Below are 19,748 nucleotides of genomic sequence, written 5' to 3' on the forward strand. Positions count from 1 at the left end.
CAATAAAAAACTACATTTCACTGGAGGAAAATAAAAACTGCAGGCAGTCCAGTTTTCTCTCCTGAAGCAGGGAAATGAAACTATGCTTGAAAAGGCAGAATATTTCATAGGGAGAAAAAGGGTGTGACAGCACACATCAAGGGGAGGTAGATGTTGTATCTCCATTTAACCGATGAGAAAATTGAGCTAACGAAAAGTGAAGTGATTTGCTCAAGATCACAAAGCAGGCAAGTAGGGGAGGTGGGATTAGAACTCAAGTCCTCCAAATCTCAGGCTTTCCACTACTTCTCTTGCAGAGAAACCATATTGAAGACAAGCAGTGTGGTCTAGTTCATTTACTCATTCAATCGTATTTATTGAGCGCTTACTGTGTGCAGAGTACTGGACTAAGCGCTTGGGAAGTAAAAGTTGGCAACATATAGAGATGGTCCCTACTCAACAACAGGCTCACAGTCTAGAAGGAAGAGACAGACAACAAAACATGTGGTCAGGTGTCAAGTCATCAGAATAAATACAAGTAAAGCTAGATGCACAACATTGACAAAATAAATAGAATAGTAAATATGTACAAGTAAATATGTACAAGTAGTGGAGAGAGCACAGGCCTGGTATCAGAGGACCTGGGTTCTAATCCCGGCCCTCCTGCTCATCTGCCCGGTGACCTTGGGCAAGTCAGTTAATTTCACTGTGACTCACTTATCTCATCTGTAAGACGGGGACTCTGAGCCCCATGTGGGATGTGGATTGTGTCCAACCTGATTGTCTTATATCTACCCCAGCACTTAGTATGGTGCTTGGCACATAGTAAACACTTAGCAAATACCAACAAGCAAACAATTCTCTGACTCGGTTTCCTGGGACGAAGCCAGGCAACCTAGTTTGGTAACCCATGGCTTCATCACTAGCCTCAGTCCTGGAACGTCCTCCCTCCTCAAATTCTACAAACAATGTGACTCTCCCCACCTTCAAAGCCTTATTGAAGGGCCCATCTCCTCCGAGAGGCCTTCCCAGACTAAGCCCCACTTTTCCTAATCTCCCACTCCCTTCTGCATTGCCCTGACTTGCTCCCTTTTCCCTTCCCCTCTTCACAGCACATATGACCGTATCTGCCATTTTATTTATTTGTATCAATGTTTTTCTCCCCCCCGCCTCTAGATTATGAGCTCATCGTGGGCAGGGAATGCCACTATTTATTGTTGTATTGTTCTTTCCCAAGCACTTAATACAGTGCTCTGCACACAATAAGTGCTTAAGAACTGTGTTTGAATAAGTAAATAAATGAATAATTGCTGTGACTATTCAGGGTGCAGACATGAAGCTGAATGGATCCTATCCCTACCATTAAATCCCTTTCATCATCTATAATTGAATTAGAGAGAGCCCAGCCAACTTCCTGCAGACAATGCACCGGGCCCCAAATGGAGTGGAAAACACGACCCTCTGAAACCCCTCCACCCCCAAAAGATCACCCACCCAACTCTTAGAGAGAGCCCTGCTGGTGCCTGGCTCAGAAGAATCAAGTCAGTCAACTTATTCACTGAGCGCTTACTGTATGCCAGCACTGTACTGAGCGCTTGGGAGAGTACAAAACAACTCAAAATGGACACGTTCCTTGCCCACAACGAGCTTCCAGTCTAGTGACACCTGTCTACATGTTTTGTTTTGTTGTCTGTCTCCCACTTCTAGACTGTGAGCCCGTTGTTGGGTAGGGACCGTCTCTATATGTTGCCAACTTGTACTTCCCAAGTGCTTAGCGCAGTGCTCTGCACACAGGAAGTGCTCCATAAATATGATTGATTGATTGAATGAATGAATGAATGAATAGAGGAGAGTGAGGGGGAGAAAGGAAGAGCTTTCAAAACTGGTTGTGTAACTGCTCTTTCTGGTCTGAGTGCTCCCAGCAGGGACTCCTGAGGGGAATAGGTTTCAATCATTCATTCAATTGTATTTCCTGAGCACTTACTGTGTGCAGGGCACTGTACTAAGCACTTGGAAAGTACAATTCATCAATAAAGACAATTCCTGCCCACACCTTGTGGCAAGAGAAAATTCCAAAATAGGAGAGGAGGCCGTTTAAAGAAGCAGCGTGGTCTACTGGTTAGAGCACAGGCCTTGGAGTCAGAAGGACTTAGGTTCGTTCATTAATTCATTCATTCATTCAATCGTATTTATTGAGCACTTACTGTGTGCAGAACACTGTACTGTTGGGTAGGGACTGTCTCTATATGTTGCCAACATCCCACGCGCTTAGTACAGTGTTCTGCACACAGTAAGTGCTCAATAAATACAATTGATTGATTGCTTGATTAGAAGGGGGAGCCAGACAACAAAACATATTAACAAAATAAAATAGATAGAATAAATATGTACAAATAAAATAGAGTAATAAATACGTTCAAACATACATACATATATATATATATATATACAGGGGATGTGGGGAGGGGAAGGAGGTAAGGTGGGGGGGATGGGGAGGAGGAGGGGTTCGAATCCCCACTCCACCACTTGTCTGCTGTGAGACCTTGGCCTAGTTACGTTCTTTCCCTGGGCCTCAGTTACCTCATCTGAAAGATGGGGATTAAGACCATGAGCCCTCTGTGGAACAGGGACTGTGTGAAACCCTATTTGCTTGTCTCCACCCCAGAACTTAGGCCAGGCCTGGCACATAGTAAGCGCTTAACGAATACCACAATTATTCTTGATTATTGTTCCCGGGCCGTGCTGGGGACTCTACGGAAGAGAAAATCTAGGTCGTCCCAGAAGAGGAAGGAGGTGAAGAGCCAGGCCCCGGACACTGAGGACCAGAGGCCCCTCAACTCCAGGAGAGCTGGCCCGTCCCCATATTCACCCATTCGACATCAAGCTCAGTCTGCCCGTGGCAGAGTGATGACTGGATGCGACTGACAAATCCAAAATACTTGGATCGAACAGGGGACTGGTCCCAAACAGCACTCACGCTCTGGGAGTGTGGGAGAATACTGTTGTCTTCTTGTAGTTGAGATACTGTTGTATATTATCGAATATTGTTGTCCTGTAGTCTCCCAAGCGCTTAGTGAAGTGCTCTGCACACCATAAGCACTCAATGAATACGACTGAATAAATGAATGAATGGGCATGATAGATTTATAACCCCCATTTTACAGCTGAGAAAGCTGAAGCTCAGGGATATAGAGTGACTTGCCCAAAGCCTCACAGCAGACAAGCAGCAGGTGTGGGTGTGAAAGAGCTCATCTTCTTCCTTTTCAGCGTTTTTTTCATCGTATCATCACTCTCATCTTCTTCACCACCACCATCCTCTTTGTTATCATTCCATCTTCTGCTTCATCTTGATATCACCATCCTCTTGGTTATCATGAGCGCTCAGAACAGCACTTGGCACAGAGTAAGCACTTAACATTCATTCATTCATTCAATCATTTATTGAGCGCTTACTGTGTGCAGAGCACTGGACTAAGCACTTGGGAAGTACAAGTTGGCAACATATAGAGACGGCCCCTACCCAACAACAGGCTCACAGTCTAGAAGGGGGAGACAGACAACTAAACAGAACATGTGGATGGGTGTCAAGTCGTCAGAATAAACAGAAATAAAGCTAGAAGCACATCATTAGCAAAATAAATAGAATAGTAAATATGTACAAGTAAAATAGACTAATAAATCTGTGCAAACATGCATACAGGTGCTGTGGGGAGGGGAAGGAGGTAGGGCGGGGAGGATGGGGAGGAGGAGAGGTAAAAGGGGGCTCAGTCTGGGAAGGCTTCTTGGAAGAGGTGAGCTCTCAGTAGGGCTTTGAAGGGAGGAAGAGAGCTAGTTTGGTGGATCTGTGGAGGGAGGGCATTCAGACACCATCGCTATTATTTTCATCATCTGCTTCATCGTCATCCTGTTTGTTATCATTTCCATCAGTTGTTGGGTAGGGACTGTCTCTGTTGCCAAAATGTACTTTCCAAGTGCTTTGTACAGTGCTCTTCACACAGTAAGCGCTCAGTAAATACAACTGAATAAATGAATTTCCATCATCTGCTTCATCATCAAACCATCATCACCCTCTTCATTATCATCTTCCTCATCTGCTTCATTATCACCACCATCACTCTCTTCATTATCATTTTCATCTGCTTCATCACCATCATCATCACTCTCTTCATTATCATTTTCATCATCTGCTTCATCACCCTCATCTTCATCATATCACCAAGGGGGAGAAGTGGCGAGGAGGGTGTGGATAGACGTAGATACGATTTACAATCCGGCAATTGTCATGACAGAACTTGGGAGCTGGCTCAGAGATATTAAAGCTTTTATTGGTTAAAAAAAAACTAGGAAACAAAACCCTCCGGATAGTGCTTTGAATCTTCCGCAAACAGAGAAATTGTGGCCACAGGCAAAGAGGAATGTTCAGACTACCTGTTTTCTACACTTAATTAAGTCAAATGAGCATCAGATGGTGAAAACAGAGTCTTGCCTTGAAAGAGCAGATCGAGAAGTTTCTGCTGCATTACAGACATTTCTGAATTCTGTGGATTCCATATTACGGAACTCAACCCAGCTGATGTTTTTCCATGCTGGACAAGCTGGGAAGCCTGTTCTGAGCTCTCTCAGGCTAACGGAATCTACTTTTCCAGTTAAACCTGGGACAGTTCACTGACCTAATTCAGGTATGGATTTTCCTAAACAGCATTCTTCCTGTCAAGCCCACGGCGGAAGGGAGACAAATTAGATCATGTGAAAAATATTCCGGTTCAAGCTAGAAAGGAGTCTTTAGTAACTGGGGTGGAGAAAGGTAAGATAGAAATGTGGGTGGGGGTGTAATGGGGCTGATTCTATCTCCCTATCTATGTCAAACAAAAAAAATTAGGATGGGGGTTGGGGAGCAGCATGGCCTTGTGGAAAGATCCCTGGCCTGGGACTCAAGGTACCAGGGTTCTAATCCCATTTCTGCCACTTGTCTGCTGTGTGACCTCGGACGAGTCACTTAACTCCTCAGCGCCTCGGTTTCCTCAACTGGAAAATGGGAAGAAAATGCCAGTTCTCATTCTTTCTAAGACTCTGGGCCCCACGTGGGACAGGGGATTGTGTGTAACCTGATGATTTTGTATCTATCCCAGAGCTTGGTATGGTGCCTGGCATATAATCAGGGTTTAACAAATACCACAGTGATTATTATTAGGTGAGAGAAGCTTGGATTCCTGTGGTGGGCTAATGACCAGTGCCTGGGTTAAGCATGTGGGCACTGCTGCCACTTGCCCTGTAGCTCTGTGATGAGGCCCAGGGGAACTAAAAAGCAGAGATGATGAGGAGGTCTGTCAAGGTTCAGTTCTGCATCTCCTATTCACCCTCTACACCCACTCCCTTGGAGAACTCATTTGCTCCCACGGCTTCAACTCCCACCTCTATGCGGATGATTCCCAAATCTCCATCTCCAGCCCTGATCTCTCTCCCTCTCTGCAGTCTCGAGTTTCCTCCTGCCTTCAGGACATCTCTACCTGGGTGTTCCAAAACAGAACTCCTCTTCTTCCCTCCCAAATCTTGTCCAGTACCCAGCACCACTGTAGAGAGCAATACCATTCCCGCTAGCTCGCAAACCTATAACCTTAACATTATCCTCAATTCATCTGTCATTCAACCCACCTGTTCAATCTGTCACCAAATCCTGTCGTCTCAACCTTCACATCGCTATAATCTGCCCTTTCCTATCCTATCCAAACTGCTAGTATGCTGATCCAATCACTTATCTATCCTGCCTTGATTACTGCATTCATTCATTCATTCAATCGTATTTATTGAGCACTTACTTGTGTGCAGAGCACTGTACTAAGCGCTTGGGAAGTACAAGTCTGCATTACGACTAAGAAATTGGAGTAGACAGAAAGCCAGGCTTTAATAAAGCCGAGGAGGGAAGTGAATCTCTTTTGGTTTCAATAATTTGAGTGCCTGGCTGGGCCGCCGGTTCTGAAGCATTGCACAATTAGGTTGGCAACTTACTAGCACCAAAGGTAAATGAACTTGAGCTCATCCCATCTCCGGACACTGACTCCTACCTGCTGCACATCTGACTTTGCTTTCTTCCAGAGGATCAGTCAGTCAGTCAATCACATTTATTGATTTACTGCATCAGACTCCTTGCTGACCTCCCTGCCTCCTTTCTCTCTCCACTCCAGTCCATACTTCGCTCTGTTGCCCAGATCATTTTTCTACAAAAACGTTCAGTCCATGTTTCCCCGCTCCTCAAGAACCTCTTGTGGTTGCCCATCTTCCTCCTTCTCATCAAAAAGAAACTCCTCAACATCGCCTTTAAGCAATTAGCTCACCCCCTCCTACCTCTCTTCACTAATCTCCTATCCTAGCTCAGCCAGCACACTCCGTTCCTCTGACACCAGCTTCCTCACTGTGCTGCATCTCGTCTATCTCACTGCCGATCCATTTCCCAGTTCCTCCTCTTACTGTAGAACTCCCTCCCCCTCCATAAACACCAGACCAGCACTCTCCCCTCTTTCAAACTTTAATAAGTCCACCTCTCCTCCAAGAGACCTTCCCCAATTATGCCCTCTTTCCCCCGCTCCCTCTCCTTCCTGTGTCATCTGCGAACTTGAATCTGTGACATTTGGGCATTTGATATTCACCTGATATTCATGTATATACCTTTAAATGATACATTACGAATGACTTATTGCTATTTCTTTCTGTCTCCCCCTGTAGACTTTAAGCTTGCTGTGGACAGGGAATGTGTTTCCCAACTCTGTTGCAATGTGCTCTCACAGGCATTCAGTACAGTTCTCTGCCCAGAGTAAGCGCCTGAAATATACCATGGATTGATTGATTAAGACATGGCAAGAAACCTCGCAGGACATTTTCATCCTGTCAAGATCTGGGAATTAGAAAGCGTAAAAATGAATAAACCACCAACTCACCTGACAATCTGTAATTTTTCCTCCCTTTAAAGCTCAGGATGTTGACGGAAGCATTCGCTGGGAAGCAAAACGTCCGCATTACGACTAAGAAATTGGAGTAGACAGAAAGCCAGGCTTTAATAAAGCCGAGGAGGGAAGTGAATCTCTTTTGGTTTCAATAATTTGAGTGCCTGGCTGGGCCGCCAGTTCTGAAGCATTGCACAATTAGGTTGGCAACTTACTAGCACCAAAGGCAAATGAACTTGAGCTCATCCCATCTCCTGACACTGACTCCTACCTGCTGCACATCTGCCTTTGCTTTCTTCCAGAGGATCAGTCAGTCAATCACATTTATCGAGTGCTTACTGTGTGCAAAGCACTGTACTAAGAGCTTGGGAGAGTACAATGCAACAATCTAATGGACGCATTCCCTGCCCACAATGGACTCACGGGCTAGAGGGGGAGACAGACATGAATAGAAATAACTAAATGACAGATATGGACATAAATGGTGGGGGGCTGGGAGGGGGGATGAATAAAGGGAGTGAGTCAGGGTGATGCAGAAGGGATGGGGAGAGAGGAAAGGAGGGCTTAATCGGGGAAGGCTTCTTGGAGGAGATGTGCTTTCAATAACATCTTGAAACAGGGGAGAGTAATTGTCAGATATGAAGAGGGAGGGCATTCCAGGCCAGAGACAGGATGTGGGTGAGAGGTTGGTGGAGAGATAGGTGAGATAGAGGTTCAGTGAGCAGCGCAGCCTAGTTGAAAGATCCTGGACCTGGGATTCAGAGGAGCTGAGTTCTAATTCTGCTCTGCCACTTGTCTGCTAGGTGAGCTTGGGCAAGTCATTCAACTTCTCCAAGACTCAGTGTAAAATGGGGATTCAATACATGTTCCCCCCTCCTACATAAACGATGAGCCCTGTATATGACAGGGACTGTGTCTGACCTGATTACCTTTATCTTTCCCAGTATTTAGAACAGTTCTTGGCACACAATAAGTGCTGAACAAATATCATCATTATTATTATTATTATTATTATTGTTACTGTTATTCCAGAGATGCAAACCAGAATACAGACTGGGTTGGGGAATGCGGAAGGCTTCCACAGAGGATCACCCAGCCCACAAGCTGGTATTTGTTAAGCGCTGACTATGTATCAATCGATTCATGGCATTTATTGAGCGCTGTGTGCAGAGCACTGTACTAAACACTTGGAAGAGGACACTATTAATAGAGTTGGTAGACACGTTGCCTGTCCAAAAGGAGCTCGGAGTCTAGAGAGACAGTAAATTACAGATATGGATGTAAGTGCCAACCATGGGATGAATCAAAGGAACAAATCCAAATGTGAGGGAGACACGGAAGGGAGTGGGAGTAGGAGAAACTAGGACTTAGTTGGGGAAGGCCTCCTGGAAGAGATGTGCCTTCAAAAAAGCTTTGAAGGGGAGAGAGTGATCGTCTGTTGGATATGAAGTGGGAGGGAGCTCCAGGCCAGAGGCAAGATGTGGGCGAAGGTTTCACAATAAGTTCTAAGCACTTGGATAGATACAAGCTGACCAGGTTGGACACAGTCCCCAGCACCCTGCAAAGGGCTAACAGTCTAAGGAGGAAGGAGAACAGGTCATTGACTTGCTACTGAATTCCACCCTGGGATTCAAGATAAGAATAATTATTATTATAGTATTTGTTAAACCCTTCCTACGTACCAGGAACTGTATTCAGCGCTGGGGTGGATACAAGCAAATCAGGTGGGACACAATCCTTGGCCCGCACGGGGCTCACGGACTCAATCCCCATTTTACAGACGAGGCAACTGAGGCACAGAGCTGTGAAGCGACTTGCCGAAGGCCACACAGCAGACAAACTGCAGAGCTAGGATCAGACCTGGGATTAGGAGGGTCGTCCTGAAGATAGCCAGGGCTGTTTCTACGATGGGAGCAACTCATAGCCTTGTGTAGCGAGTGGAAGTAGGAAGGCAGTGCAGCCTGATCATCATCATCATCAATCGTATTTATTGAGCGCTTACTATGTGCAGAGCACTGTACTAAGCGCTTGGTGAGAAGAACATGGGTCAAGGGAGTCAAGGGCTGCAGGTTCAAGTTTCTGCTTTGCCACTGGCTTGCTGTGTTACCTGGGGCAATTCACATAACCTCTCTGAGCCTCCGTTTCCTTATCTCTAAAATGTGAGCCGCTAATATCAGCCTCTCCCTGTTCCCCAGAGATAACATCAGCTCGTTATGGGCACGGAACTTGTCTGCTAATTCTGTTGTATTGTACAATCCCAACTACTTAATACAGTGCTCTGCACATAGTGGATGCTCAGTACAGCCCTCTCCTCACAGTGGATGCCCAGGATGGTGCTCTGCACACAGTAGACATTCAGTACAGTGTTCTGTGCATAGTGGATGCTCAGTGCAGCCCTCCGCACACCTTGGGTGCCCAGTTTGGTGTCCTGCACCCAGGAGGCATCCAGTACAGTGTTCTGACCCACAATCAATACACAGTCAGTACTCTCGATCGATCCTATATGAGTTGATTCGCTCCTTCCAGAGCAGCAACATTTCTAGACTGTGAGCTCATTGTGGCCAGAGAATGTGTCTGTTTGTTGTTATAGTGTACTCTCCCAAGTGCTTAGTACAGTGTTTTGTACACAGTAAGAGCTCAATAAAGATGATGGAATGAATGAAGTTGTGATGATTGAGGGGATCCCCAAACTAGAGGGGCTTTGCATGAAAGGACTCAAAGGAAGCAGTATGGCCTAGTGGATAGAGCCAGGGCCAGGGAGACAGCAGGTCACGGGTTCTAATTCTGCTCCTTCACTTTTCTGCTGTGTGACCTTGGGCAAGTCACTTCACTTCTAGAGGCCTCAGGTCCCTCTTCTGTAAAATGGGGATTGGGACCGCAAGCCCCATGTGGGACAGGGACTGTGTCGAACTTGATTTGCTCGTATCCTCCCCAGAGCTTAGTACAGTGGCTGGCACACAATAAGTGCTTAAAAAATACAATTATCATTATCACTGAGTCCAGAAAAGCCTACAACCAAAAGTCCAGATTTTCTGCTCTGAGAGGCCCTTCTCTGTTGTCCTTTGGCTCAGCTCTGCCCTGTCCCTTCCTCCCTCGCCATGGTCAAGGTAACACGCCACGCTCCATGCCGACACTGACCGCAGATTCATCCATCCATACAAGTGGGGATCGTGGAGGTGGCCAGGGAGGAGCAGGGATGTATGCAGAGGCGGGGGGGAGGTGAAAGATACATGTATATCTGCATACATACATTCATCGACCCAAAGAACAGACACAAACACATCCTCACACAGAGATCCACACGGACTCCCACGCTGCTCTGTTTGCTGTCTGCAGCACCTGGAGCCATTTCTGCTTTCCCCTACCTGCACCTCTTTTCACCAGCTCCCAAAATCTCAGCTGGAACAAAGCTGCCCGTTGGCTGCTGATCTGACGCGATGCTCATGCCTGCCATCTCTCCCTCCCTCCCTCTCCCCATTCCTTCATCCCTCTGTCTTTCCTTTCCTCCTTCCCTCTCTCCCTTCCTTCATCCCTCTGTCTCTCCCTTCCTCCATCTCTCCATCTCTCCCTTCCACATCCCTGAACCTTTTCCTCCCTCTCCCCATCCCTCCCTCCCACCCACCCCCAGACAGCTGAAAACAAAAATCTTCTGAAACAGGGCAAGCCTTTTGGGCCCAGCCCCATTCCTTCTCCCACAAAATTAGACTTCACCCTCACCAAGGGAGTCAGCCAAGACTTCCAGCGCAGCCCAGACGGCCTGGTTGCCGAGGAGAGGGAGTGGAGTGGAGAGCTGCTAGCTCCCGCTTTAGAAATAAACAAACTCAAAGAGCCCTTGGAAGTATTAACACTGAACAAGAAAGCGAGAGAGAGAGAGAGAGAGAGAGAGAGAGAGAGAGAGAGGGAGAGAGAGAGAAAGCAGAGGCATCCTGACTGATTGTTCCAGTTGAAGGAGGGAGTTTTTCCATTTCATGTTTGGTGGCCTATGTCGCCAGGACTCTTGCTATGATAAAATAGAACTATTGTGCACTCTATATATAGAGTCTTTCTTCAGTACAGCCCTCTGCACCCAGGAAGCACCCAGTACACTGTCTTACCCACATCCAGCCCAATATTATGCAGATGGTCGGCACCTAATTCAATGCCTTGCCCACCATAGACTCCTGGTACAGTATGCTGCACCCAGGAGGCACCCAGTACGGTGCTTTGCCTGTAGTTCACTCCCAGTATAGTGTTCTGCTCACAGTAAGCATCCAGTAATAATAATAATTGTGGTATTGGTTAAGTGCTTTAGTATGTGCGCTTAGCTAAGTACAGTGCTGTGCACACAGTAAGCGCTCAATAAATATGATTGAATGAAATGAATGAATGTGCCAGACGATGCACTAAGCACTGGCACAAAGCAAATCGGTGGGACAAGCAAATTCATTCATTCAATCATATTTATTGAGCGCTTACTGTGTGCAGAGCACTGTACTAAGCGCTAAATTGTGTTGAACGTAGCCCCTGCCCCACATGGGGCTCAGTCTCAATCCCCATTTTACAGAGGAGAGAACTGAGGCCCAGAGAAGTGCTGTAACTTGCCCGAGGTCAAATAGCAGAGAAGTGGTGGAGCCAGGATTAGAACTCATGACCTTCTGACTCCCAGGCCTGTGGTCTAGATTCCCAGTACAGTGTTCTGTACACAGGGGCCACTCAGTACAGTGCCTTGCCCACACCCAGTAGCACCCAATAAGCAGCCAGGGCAGGGCTCTCCTCACTTTCATGCCTATCTCACCTCCCTTGAGGGCAGGGAATAAATCATTTGCTTGTTTTGCCCTCTCCCAAGGGCATAGCACAGTGCATCGCACCAAGTTGGTGCTCAGAAAATGCTTTTCTTACTACTATCCATTAGGAAAAGTGGTTTTTTAAGGGTGCCAAGGCCCTTGGAGGTAATACAGGTATGAGACGAGCATAGAATTTTACCAATTACCACATTAGCTGGACCCTTCAAATGCTTCAAGCCATAATTTTGGTAAAAGCCAGAGGAGGAGGAGGAGGAAGAGTGGGGGGAGGAGGAGGAAGAGTGGGGAGAGGAGGAAGAGGAGAAGGAAGGGTAATGGTATTTATTAAGCACATGCCGGATGCCGTGCACTGTACTAAGCACTTGGACACATGCAAACCAAACTCAACTCTCAGCCTTTCAAATCCCATCTCAGTAAAGCCATGATCCAATCCTCAATTCCAAATAATCCAACAATCCAATTTCCATCTACCCCTCCCGACTCCGGTCTGACCGAAATGCCGGACGGAAGAACTCGGCAAATCTACCACCCCTTGAATCAAATAGGTTCCACGGATTTAACGATTCAAGGCTGGAGAAAGCACAGTCATGTTTTCAGAAACTTCAAGAACCAGAGTGAGGGATGGCTTAGAATGCCCATGGGGACACCGGGCAAAACCAGCCAGGCGTAGCCAGAGAGGCCTCCTGTCTGGTTTTCCAACCGTCCCTCTCTCCATTTAGCTAATGACCAGGGACCTCTCTGCGGCTCGCAGGCCTGAAGTGAAAACCAAATTTCTTGGCACCATGGAAAGCCCATCCTCCGGATTGCTGCTGGACAAAGATGTGGAAGGCTTGGACCGTAAATCTGACTTCATTTCTTGCACATGAAATTTACTGTCATCATCGCCCCTCACAACCCCTGTGTCTTGCGGAAGGGGTCAGATCAGGCTTCCTAGCAGATTCCGTTAGGCTATTCAATCCTGAAGGGCTTCTGGGCACAGTGAGCGCTCAATAAATACCGCTGATTGACAGATCGGAGGGCGACGGGTATCTCTGGGGACCTGGAAAGATCCTTAAAATCCAGCCAGTGGGACAACTTGTTCTCTGAGATATCTCATGTCTCTTCTATAATGTCTCTGCAGTCGGAGCCCTGCATCTTTTACCGGGGAGGAATTTAGGGAGAGGAATGGGGGAGGGGGGGAGGGTACCCGTCACTATGGCAACGGATCTAATTGATAGGCTGTGGGTCTCTTTCTCACCACACGGTGGTGCCAATCTCCCGAAATATAAATCTAAATATTGCGGAAAGTTTGGTCTCCCGTTATTGGGGTGCGGGGGAAAAAAGTACTTCGAAATTCAGAGCCAGGTTGTTGTTGTTTTTTTTAAAAAAAAAAAAACTAAACTGAAAAACAAACTCTTCTTCCTTCCTTCAGTGGGGATAACTGCATGTGGGGGCGGGAGGAGAAAAAGGCATTTGTATTTTCTTAAATTATCTAAGACATCCGAGAATTTCATAGGTTGGGTGAATCACCATCTCTGTAAAACGTTTATTCTTACCATGTTAAATAAACGGACCGATGTCACAGCTCGGTAAGACGGAACAGGGCGTCAGGGTAAAGATGAAATGCTCAGAGATTATCCACAACTGTCCTAAACCCTCTCTGTCAGGCCAGTCTTGAGACTGGTGGAGCTAATTGGACTCCTAATGAGCATTTTGAGTTCCTTTTTACCCTACTCGAAAAATGTCTTACCCCCCTCGATTTGCCTCTCCATGCCCTGAAAATCATACCAAAGAGGGCTTATAAATTATCATCAGTTATTTTATTTTTAGCATAGTGCTTTAATTTTTCCTAGGCCGTTTTCTGTGTAATGGCGTGTGTCTGCATATGTTGTCTTATTGTCATTCCCATTAGGGGGAGATCTTAAAAAAAATACCAGATTACGCTTGGCATGATCTTGTTTTTTATGAGAATTGTCATGTTTTGGGCTAAAGAGCTCTTTCTGCATTATTACCTTTTTGCCCTATGATGTCCAGATGAGGAATTTGTTTATTATATTGCTAAATATCTTGGCACTGTTTCTTGAAACTTCTCCAGTGCTAAGCACTTGGTTCATCACCCTGCACACAGTATGGGCTGAATAATTACCACTGGCAGTAGTAGTAAATTAATAATAATGATAATATTTTAGTGCTTAGTATGAGCCCAAGCACTGTACTAAGCGCTGGGGTAGATAGAGAAGCAGCATGGCTTAGTGGATAGAGGCCGGGCCTGGGAATCAGAAGATCGTGGGTTCTAATCCTGACTCCACCACTTGTATGCTGGGTGACCTTGGGCAAGTCACTTCACTTCTCTGAGTCTCAGTTCCTTCATCTGTAAAATGGGGATTGAGACTCTGAGTCCCACGTGGGACAGGGACTGTGTCCAACCCAGTTTGCCTGCACCCACCCCAGCGCTTAGTAGAGTGCCTGGCACATAGTAAGCCCTTAATACCATCATCATCATTATTATTATAATAATGCAAGATCAAGAGATCCAACAAGGGGCTTCACCTTCTAGGTAGGAGGGAGGACAGGTATTGAACCCGCATTTTACCGATGGACTACAATGACTTGTCCAAGGTCACAAAGCCAACCCATGGCTGGCTCTCCCTCCTGGCTTCCACAGGGCAGCCAACGCATAGCAAGGGTGAGTGTATGAAATGCCACCGACGGGTCTACGATCTGGCAGCGGTGTAGACGGCATAGGGGTAACGCTTTGAAGCAGAGAGAATTGCGGTGCTTCTGAATCCCCAAAACCGGGATACAACTCGCCTTGCCCTTCAGCAAGGCCGGAATAGCCCTCCGGCACCGCTCCGACACTGTGTCCAGTCCATCCATCCTGTGGTATTTATTGAGCGCTTACTGGGGTGCGGGACACTGTACTGAGCGTTCGGGAGAGTTCGATACAGCAGAGCGGGCAAACCCGAGCCTTGAAACGGCTCAGGAAATGGGTACCACCTCCCCATCCCCACCTGGGAGAGCAGAGAAGAGGAGGCGAGGGTCTGGGCGACCCCCAGCTTTCAAAACCGGCGCCCTGAACCCCCAAAACCTCACCCAGCCCCCCTCCTGCAAATTCCAAATTTGGGAGAGGGCCTCCTCCACACTCACACGTTCCCCATCCTCGACCCCCTCTCCACGCAGTCTTGGGTGGAAGACTCCTTCTCAGTCTCCCTTCCCCCGCATTCATCCATTCAATCGTATTTATTGAGCGCTTACTCTATTAAGCGCTTGGAAAGTACAAGGCAGCAGTAGAGAGAGACACCCCCTGCCCACACCGGGCTCCCAGTCTAAAGGGGGGAGACATATCAAAACGAGTCCACGGGCATCGACAGAAATAAACAGAATTATAGATACAGGGGTCCCCCCAGGGAACCTTGCTTCCTCCCTAATAGAGCCCCCCAAATTCTCCTTCCCACCCATCCTCCAGGTCAGGCCCAAAGCGAGGTGGAGGAACCCCCTCCTCCATGCAGCCCCCCTGCAGAATGCACGTTTTCCTCCTCCTCCTCCTCCTCCTCCTCAGGGGGTCCCAGAAGCAGGACCCGGGTGGGGGTGGGGGGAAGAGGGGGTCTTCAGGTTCCGGACAGGCCGGATCACAGCTCGGGGATTGGGATGGTGCGACGCCGGGGGACAAACCATGTCCCATCCTCCCCCCACCGCCCCTATTTCGGTCCCGAAAAGAGGAGGGAGAGGGAAGGGAGGATTCACGGGTATCTTCCTAGTGCATGTGTGTACATGTGTTTGTGTGTGTGTGTGTGTGTGTATTTCTCAGAGGGTGCCTGAGTCTGGGTGGGCATGTCTGTCGGGGTGCTTGTGTATCTGGGTACCTACAACAGCGCTTGGCACATAGTAAGCGCTTAACAAATACCATCACTATTATCATTATCATTACCTGTGTGAATGTCTGTGGATGTGTGTGTCTCCCCCTTTTAGACTGTGAGCCCACTGTTGGGTAGGGACTGTCTCTATGTGTTGCCCATTTGTACTTCCCAAGCGCTTAGTACAGTGCTGTGCACATAGTAAGCGCTCAATAAATACGATTGATGATGATGATGATGTGTGTGTGTGCGTGTGTGTGCCTGTACCTGTGGGTGTTTGTTGCTGAGTGTGTGTGTGTGTTTATGTATGTGCGCCTCTGTACCCGTGTGAGCGTCTGTGACTCTGCGACTGTGTATGTGTGTGTGTGTACCTGTGACTCTGTGTGCGTGTGCATTGGTATCTGAGTGAGCATGTGTGTGTGTGTGTTTCTCAGAGGGTGCCTGAGCCTGGGTGGGCATGTCTGTAGGGGTGCGTATCTGGGTACCTACAACAGCGCCTGGCACATAGTAAGCGCTTAAATACCATCGCTATTATCATTACCTGTGTGAATGTCTGTGGATGTGTGTGTGTGTGTGTGTGCGTGCCTGTACCTGTGGGTGTTTGTTGCTGAGTGTGTGTCTTTATGTATGCGCGCCTCTGTACCCGTGTGAGCGTCTGTGACTCTGCGACTGTGTATGTGTGTGTGTGTATCTGTGACTCTGTGTGCGTGTGCGTTTGTACCTGAGTGAGCGTCTGTGACCCTGTGACTCTGTGTGTGTGTGTGTGTGTGTGTGTGTGTGAGACTGTGACTATGTGTGTGCGCGCACCTGTACCCGTGTGAGTGTCTGTGACTCTGCGACTACGTGCGGCGTGGCTTGGCGGAAAAAAAAGCCAGGGCGTCGGAGGTCGTGGGTTCTAGTCCCGCCTCCGCCACTTGTTCAGTCATTCCTTCCTTCATTCAATCAATCGTACTTATCGAGCACCTACTGTGTGCAGAGCACTGTACTAAGCGCTGGGAAAATACAAGTCGGCAACACATAGAGATGGTCCCTCCCCAACAACGGGCTCACAGCCTGCATTGTGACCCTGGGCAAGTCACTTCACCGGGCCTCAGTTCCCTCCTCTGTAAAACGGGGGTGAGGACTGTGAGCCCCACGTGGGACAACCCGATTGCCTTGTCTCTCCCCCAGCTTTCAGAACAGTGCTTGGCACGTAGGAAGCGCTTAAACCTCGTTCTCGCCTGTCCCGCCGTCGACCCCCGGCCCACGTCCTCCCCCGGGCCTGGAATGCCCCCAATCCCTCTGCCCCTCCGCCAAGCTAGCTCTCTTCCTCCCTTCAAGGCCCTGCTGAGAGCTCACCTCCTCCAGGAGGCCTTCCCACACTGAGCCCCTTCCTTCCTCTCCCCCTCGTCCCCCTCTCCATCCCCCCGTCTTACCTCCTTCCCTTCCCCTCAGCACCTGTATATATGTATATATGGTTGTACATATTTATTACTCTATTTATTTATTTATTTATTTATTTTACTTGTACATTTCTATCCTATTTATTTTATTTTGTTGGTATGTTTGGTACTGTTCTCTGTCTCCCCCTTTTAGACTGTGAGCCCACTGTTGGGTAGGGACTGTCTCTATGTGTTGCCAATTTGTACTTCCCAAGCGCTTAGTACAGTGCTCTGCACATAGTAAGCGCTCAATAAATACGATTGATTGATTGATTGATTGATTGATTAAACCTCATTCTCGCCTGTCCCGCCGTCGACCCCCGGCCCACGTCCTCCCCCGGGCCTGGAATGCCCCCAATCCCTCTGCCCCTCCGCCAACCTAGCTCTCTTCCTCCCTTCAAGGCCCTGCTGAGAGCTCACCTCCTCCAGGAGGCCTTCCCAGACTGAGCCCCTTCCTTCCTCTCCCCCTCGTCCCTCTCTCCATCCCCCCATCTCACCTCCTTCCCTTCCCCTCAGCACCTGTATATATATATGGTTGTACATATTTATTACTCTATTTTACTTGTACATTTCTAGCCTATTTATTTTATTTTGTTGGTATGTTTGGTTCTGTTCTCTGTCTCCCCCTTTTAGACTGTGAGCCCACTGTTGGGTAGGGACTGTCTCTATGTGTTGCCAATTTGTACTTCCCAAGCGCTTGGTACAGTGCTCTGCACATAGGAAGCGCTCAATAAATACGATGATTGATTGATTGATTGATCATCATCCTGTGTGTGTGCTCGCCTCTGTACCTGAGTGTCTGTGACTCTGTGTGTGTGTGTGTGTGTGTGTGAGTGTGTGTGACGGCGGGGGTGGGGTCGGGGGTCACTCACTGCAGTAGGCGATGAGGAGGCTGGCCAGGATGACGATGGCCCAGAAAGTGGAGGCCACGCTGGGCACTCCTCCGGGCAGGCCTCCGGGCAGCCCTCCGGACACGGTGGTGCCGCCGCCTCCTCCTCCTCCTCCTCCGGCCGCCATCCGCCTTCCTCCTCCTCCTCCTCCCCCGGCGCTTCTCCTCCTCCTCCTCCTCCTCCTCCGCCCGGGCGCCGCGCCCATCCAACCACCGGACCGGCCTGGGGGCGTCTAGCACGCTGCCCCGTCCGGCCCCGGGGCCGTCTGCCCACTCCCCGGTCCGGTCCCGGGGCTGCCCAGTCCTGGGGGCGTCTAGCACGCTGCCCGGTCCTGTCCTGCGAGCTGTCGGGTCCTGGAGGCGCCTGCCCGCTGCCTGGTCCTGGCCGGGGGGCGTCTAGCCCGCTGCCCGGACCGGTCCTGGGGGCGCCTGCCCGCTGCCTGGTCCTGGCCGGGGGGCGTCTAGCACGCTCCCCGGGTCGGTCCTGGGGGCTGCCGTTCCGTAGGGGGCCTGCCCGGTCCGAGGATCGTCTAGCACGCTGCCCGGTCGGGGCCGAGGGGGGTGTTGCCAGGTCCGGGGGGCGTCTGCCCGCTGCCGGGTCCGGTCCGAGGGTCGTCTAGCACGCTGCCCGGACCAGTCCTTAGGGCGTCTGCCCGGTCCTATCCGAGGGTCGTCTAGCACGCTGCCCGGTCCGGTCCGGGGATCGCCCACCACGCTGCCCGGACAGGTCCTGGGGGGCGTCTGCCCGCTGTCCGGTCCGGGGGTCGTCTAGCACGCTGCCAGGACCGGTCCGGGGGGCGTCCGCTCGCTGTCCGGTCCGAGGGTCGTCTAGCACGCTGCCCGGTCCTGGGGGCGTCTGCCCGCTGCCCGGTCCGGGGGTCGTCTAGCACGCTGCCCGGTCCTGGGGGCGTCTGCCCGCTGCCCGGTCCGGGGGTCGTCTAGCACGCTGCCCGGTCCTGGGGGCGTCTGCCCGCTGCCCGGTCCGGGGGTCGTCTAGCACGCTGCCCGGTCCTGGGGGCGTCTGCCCGCTGCCCGGTCCGGGGGTCGTCTAGCACGCTGCCCGGTCCTGGGGGCATCTGCCCGCTGCCCGGTCCGGGGGTCGTCTAGCACGCTGCCCGGTCCTGGGGGCGTCCGCTCGCTGCCCGGTCCGGTCCGGGGGTCGCCTATCACGCTGCCCGTTCCTGGGGGCGTCCTCCCGCTGCCGGGTCCGCTCCGGGGGTCGTCTAGCACGCTGCCCGGTCCTGGGGGCGTCTGCTCGCTGCCCGGTCCGGGGGTCGCCTAGCACGCTGCCCGGGCGTCCGCCACCTGCAGTGTCCGGTCCGGGGGTCGTCTAGCACGCTGCCCGGTCCGGGGGGGGGGCGTCTATCCGGCCGCCCAGGGCGGGGGCGGGGGGCTTCTGGCGTCCAGCCGGGCTGTCACGGGCCCCCGCTCCCCGCCCCCTTGGGGGGCTCCCCCAAAAAGCATCGTCGCCCCGGAGACCTCGGGCGGCGGCGGCGGCGGTGGCGTCTCCCCCACAGCCCCCGCCCCCTTTCTCTCCCCCCCCCCAAAAAAATCCCAGTGGCCAGAAAAATGCAAGCAGGCAAAATGGATGGGCAGCAGACTGAGCCTGCTCTCTCCCTCCTCCCTCCGCCGGAGCGGGCAGAGGAAGGACAAAATCCCCCCCCCCCCCCCCCGGCCAGAAGAAGCCCCCCACTAGCAGCCCCCCACGATGGGCCCAGAAACCGTCAGCTCTGCGGGTGCCGAGTTGCGCCCGGGGAACTTTAATCGCCCCCCCCCCCAAGCCAGGACCACCCCCCACCTCCCCAAGCTCCATCAGCCCCGACCCCCGCCGCCCCCCCCCCTCCATCCCCCTCCTCAAGTCCGAGGAGCCCCGCGACCACCGAGGGAGGAGCAGCCGGTCCTGGGGG

General features: G+C 50.5%; 1 protein-coding gene across 1 annotated transcript in view; it reads right to left on the bottom strand.

Annotated features, from left to right (window-relative positions):
• Nucleotides 1-19,261, bottom strand: part of TAFA5 (TAFA chemokine like family member 5) — a 202,530-nt gene extending 183,269 nt beyond the window's left edge. The window contains exon 1 of the mRNA XM_038756480.1: nt 17,825-19,261. Within this exon, the coding sequence (XP_038612408.1) occupies nt 17,825-18,047 (223 nt within the window). The 5' untranslated portion in view covers nt 18,048-19,261. The remainder of the gene's footprint in view (nt 1-17,824) is intronic.
• Between the last annotated feature and the right edge of the window lie 487 nt (nt 19,262-19,748).

Source organism: Tachyglossus aculeatus, chromosome 14 (assembly GCF_015852505.1).
Source record: "Tachyglossus aculeatus isolate mTacAcu1 chromosome 14, mTacAcu1.pri, whole genome shotgun sequence".
NCBI classification, from domain to species: Eukaryota; Metazoa; Chordata; class Mammalia; order Monotremata; family Tachyglossidae; genus Tachyglossus; species Tachyglossus aculeatus.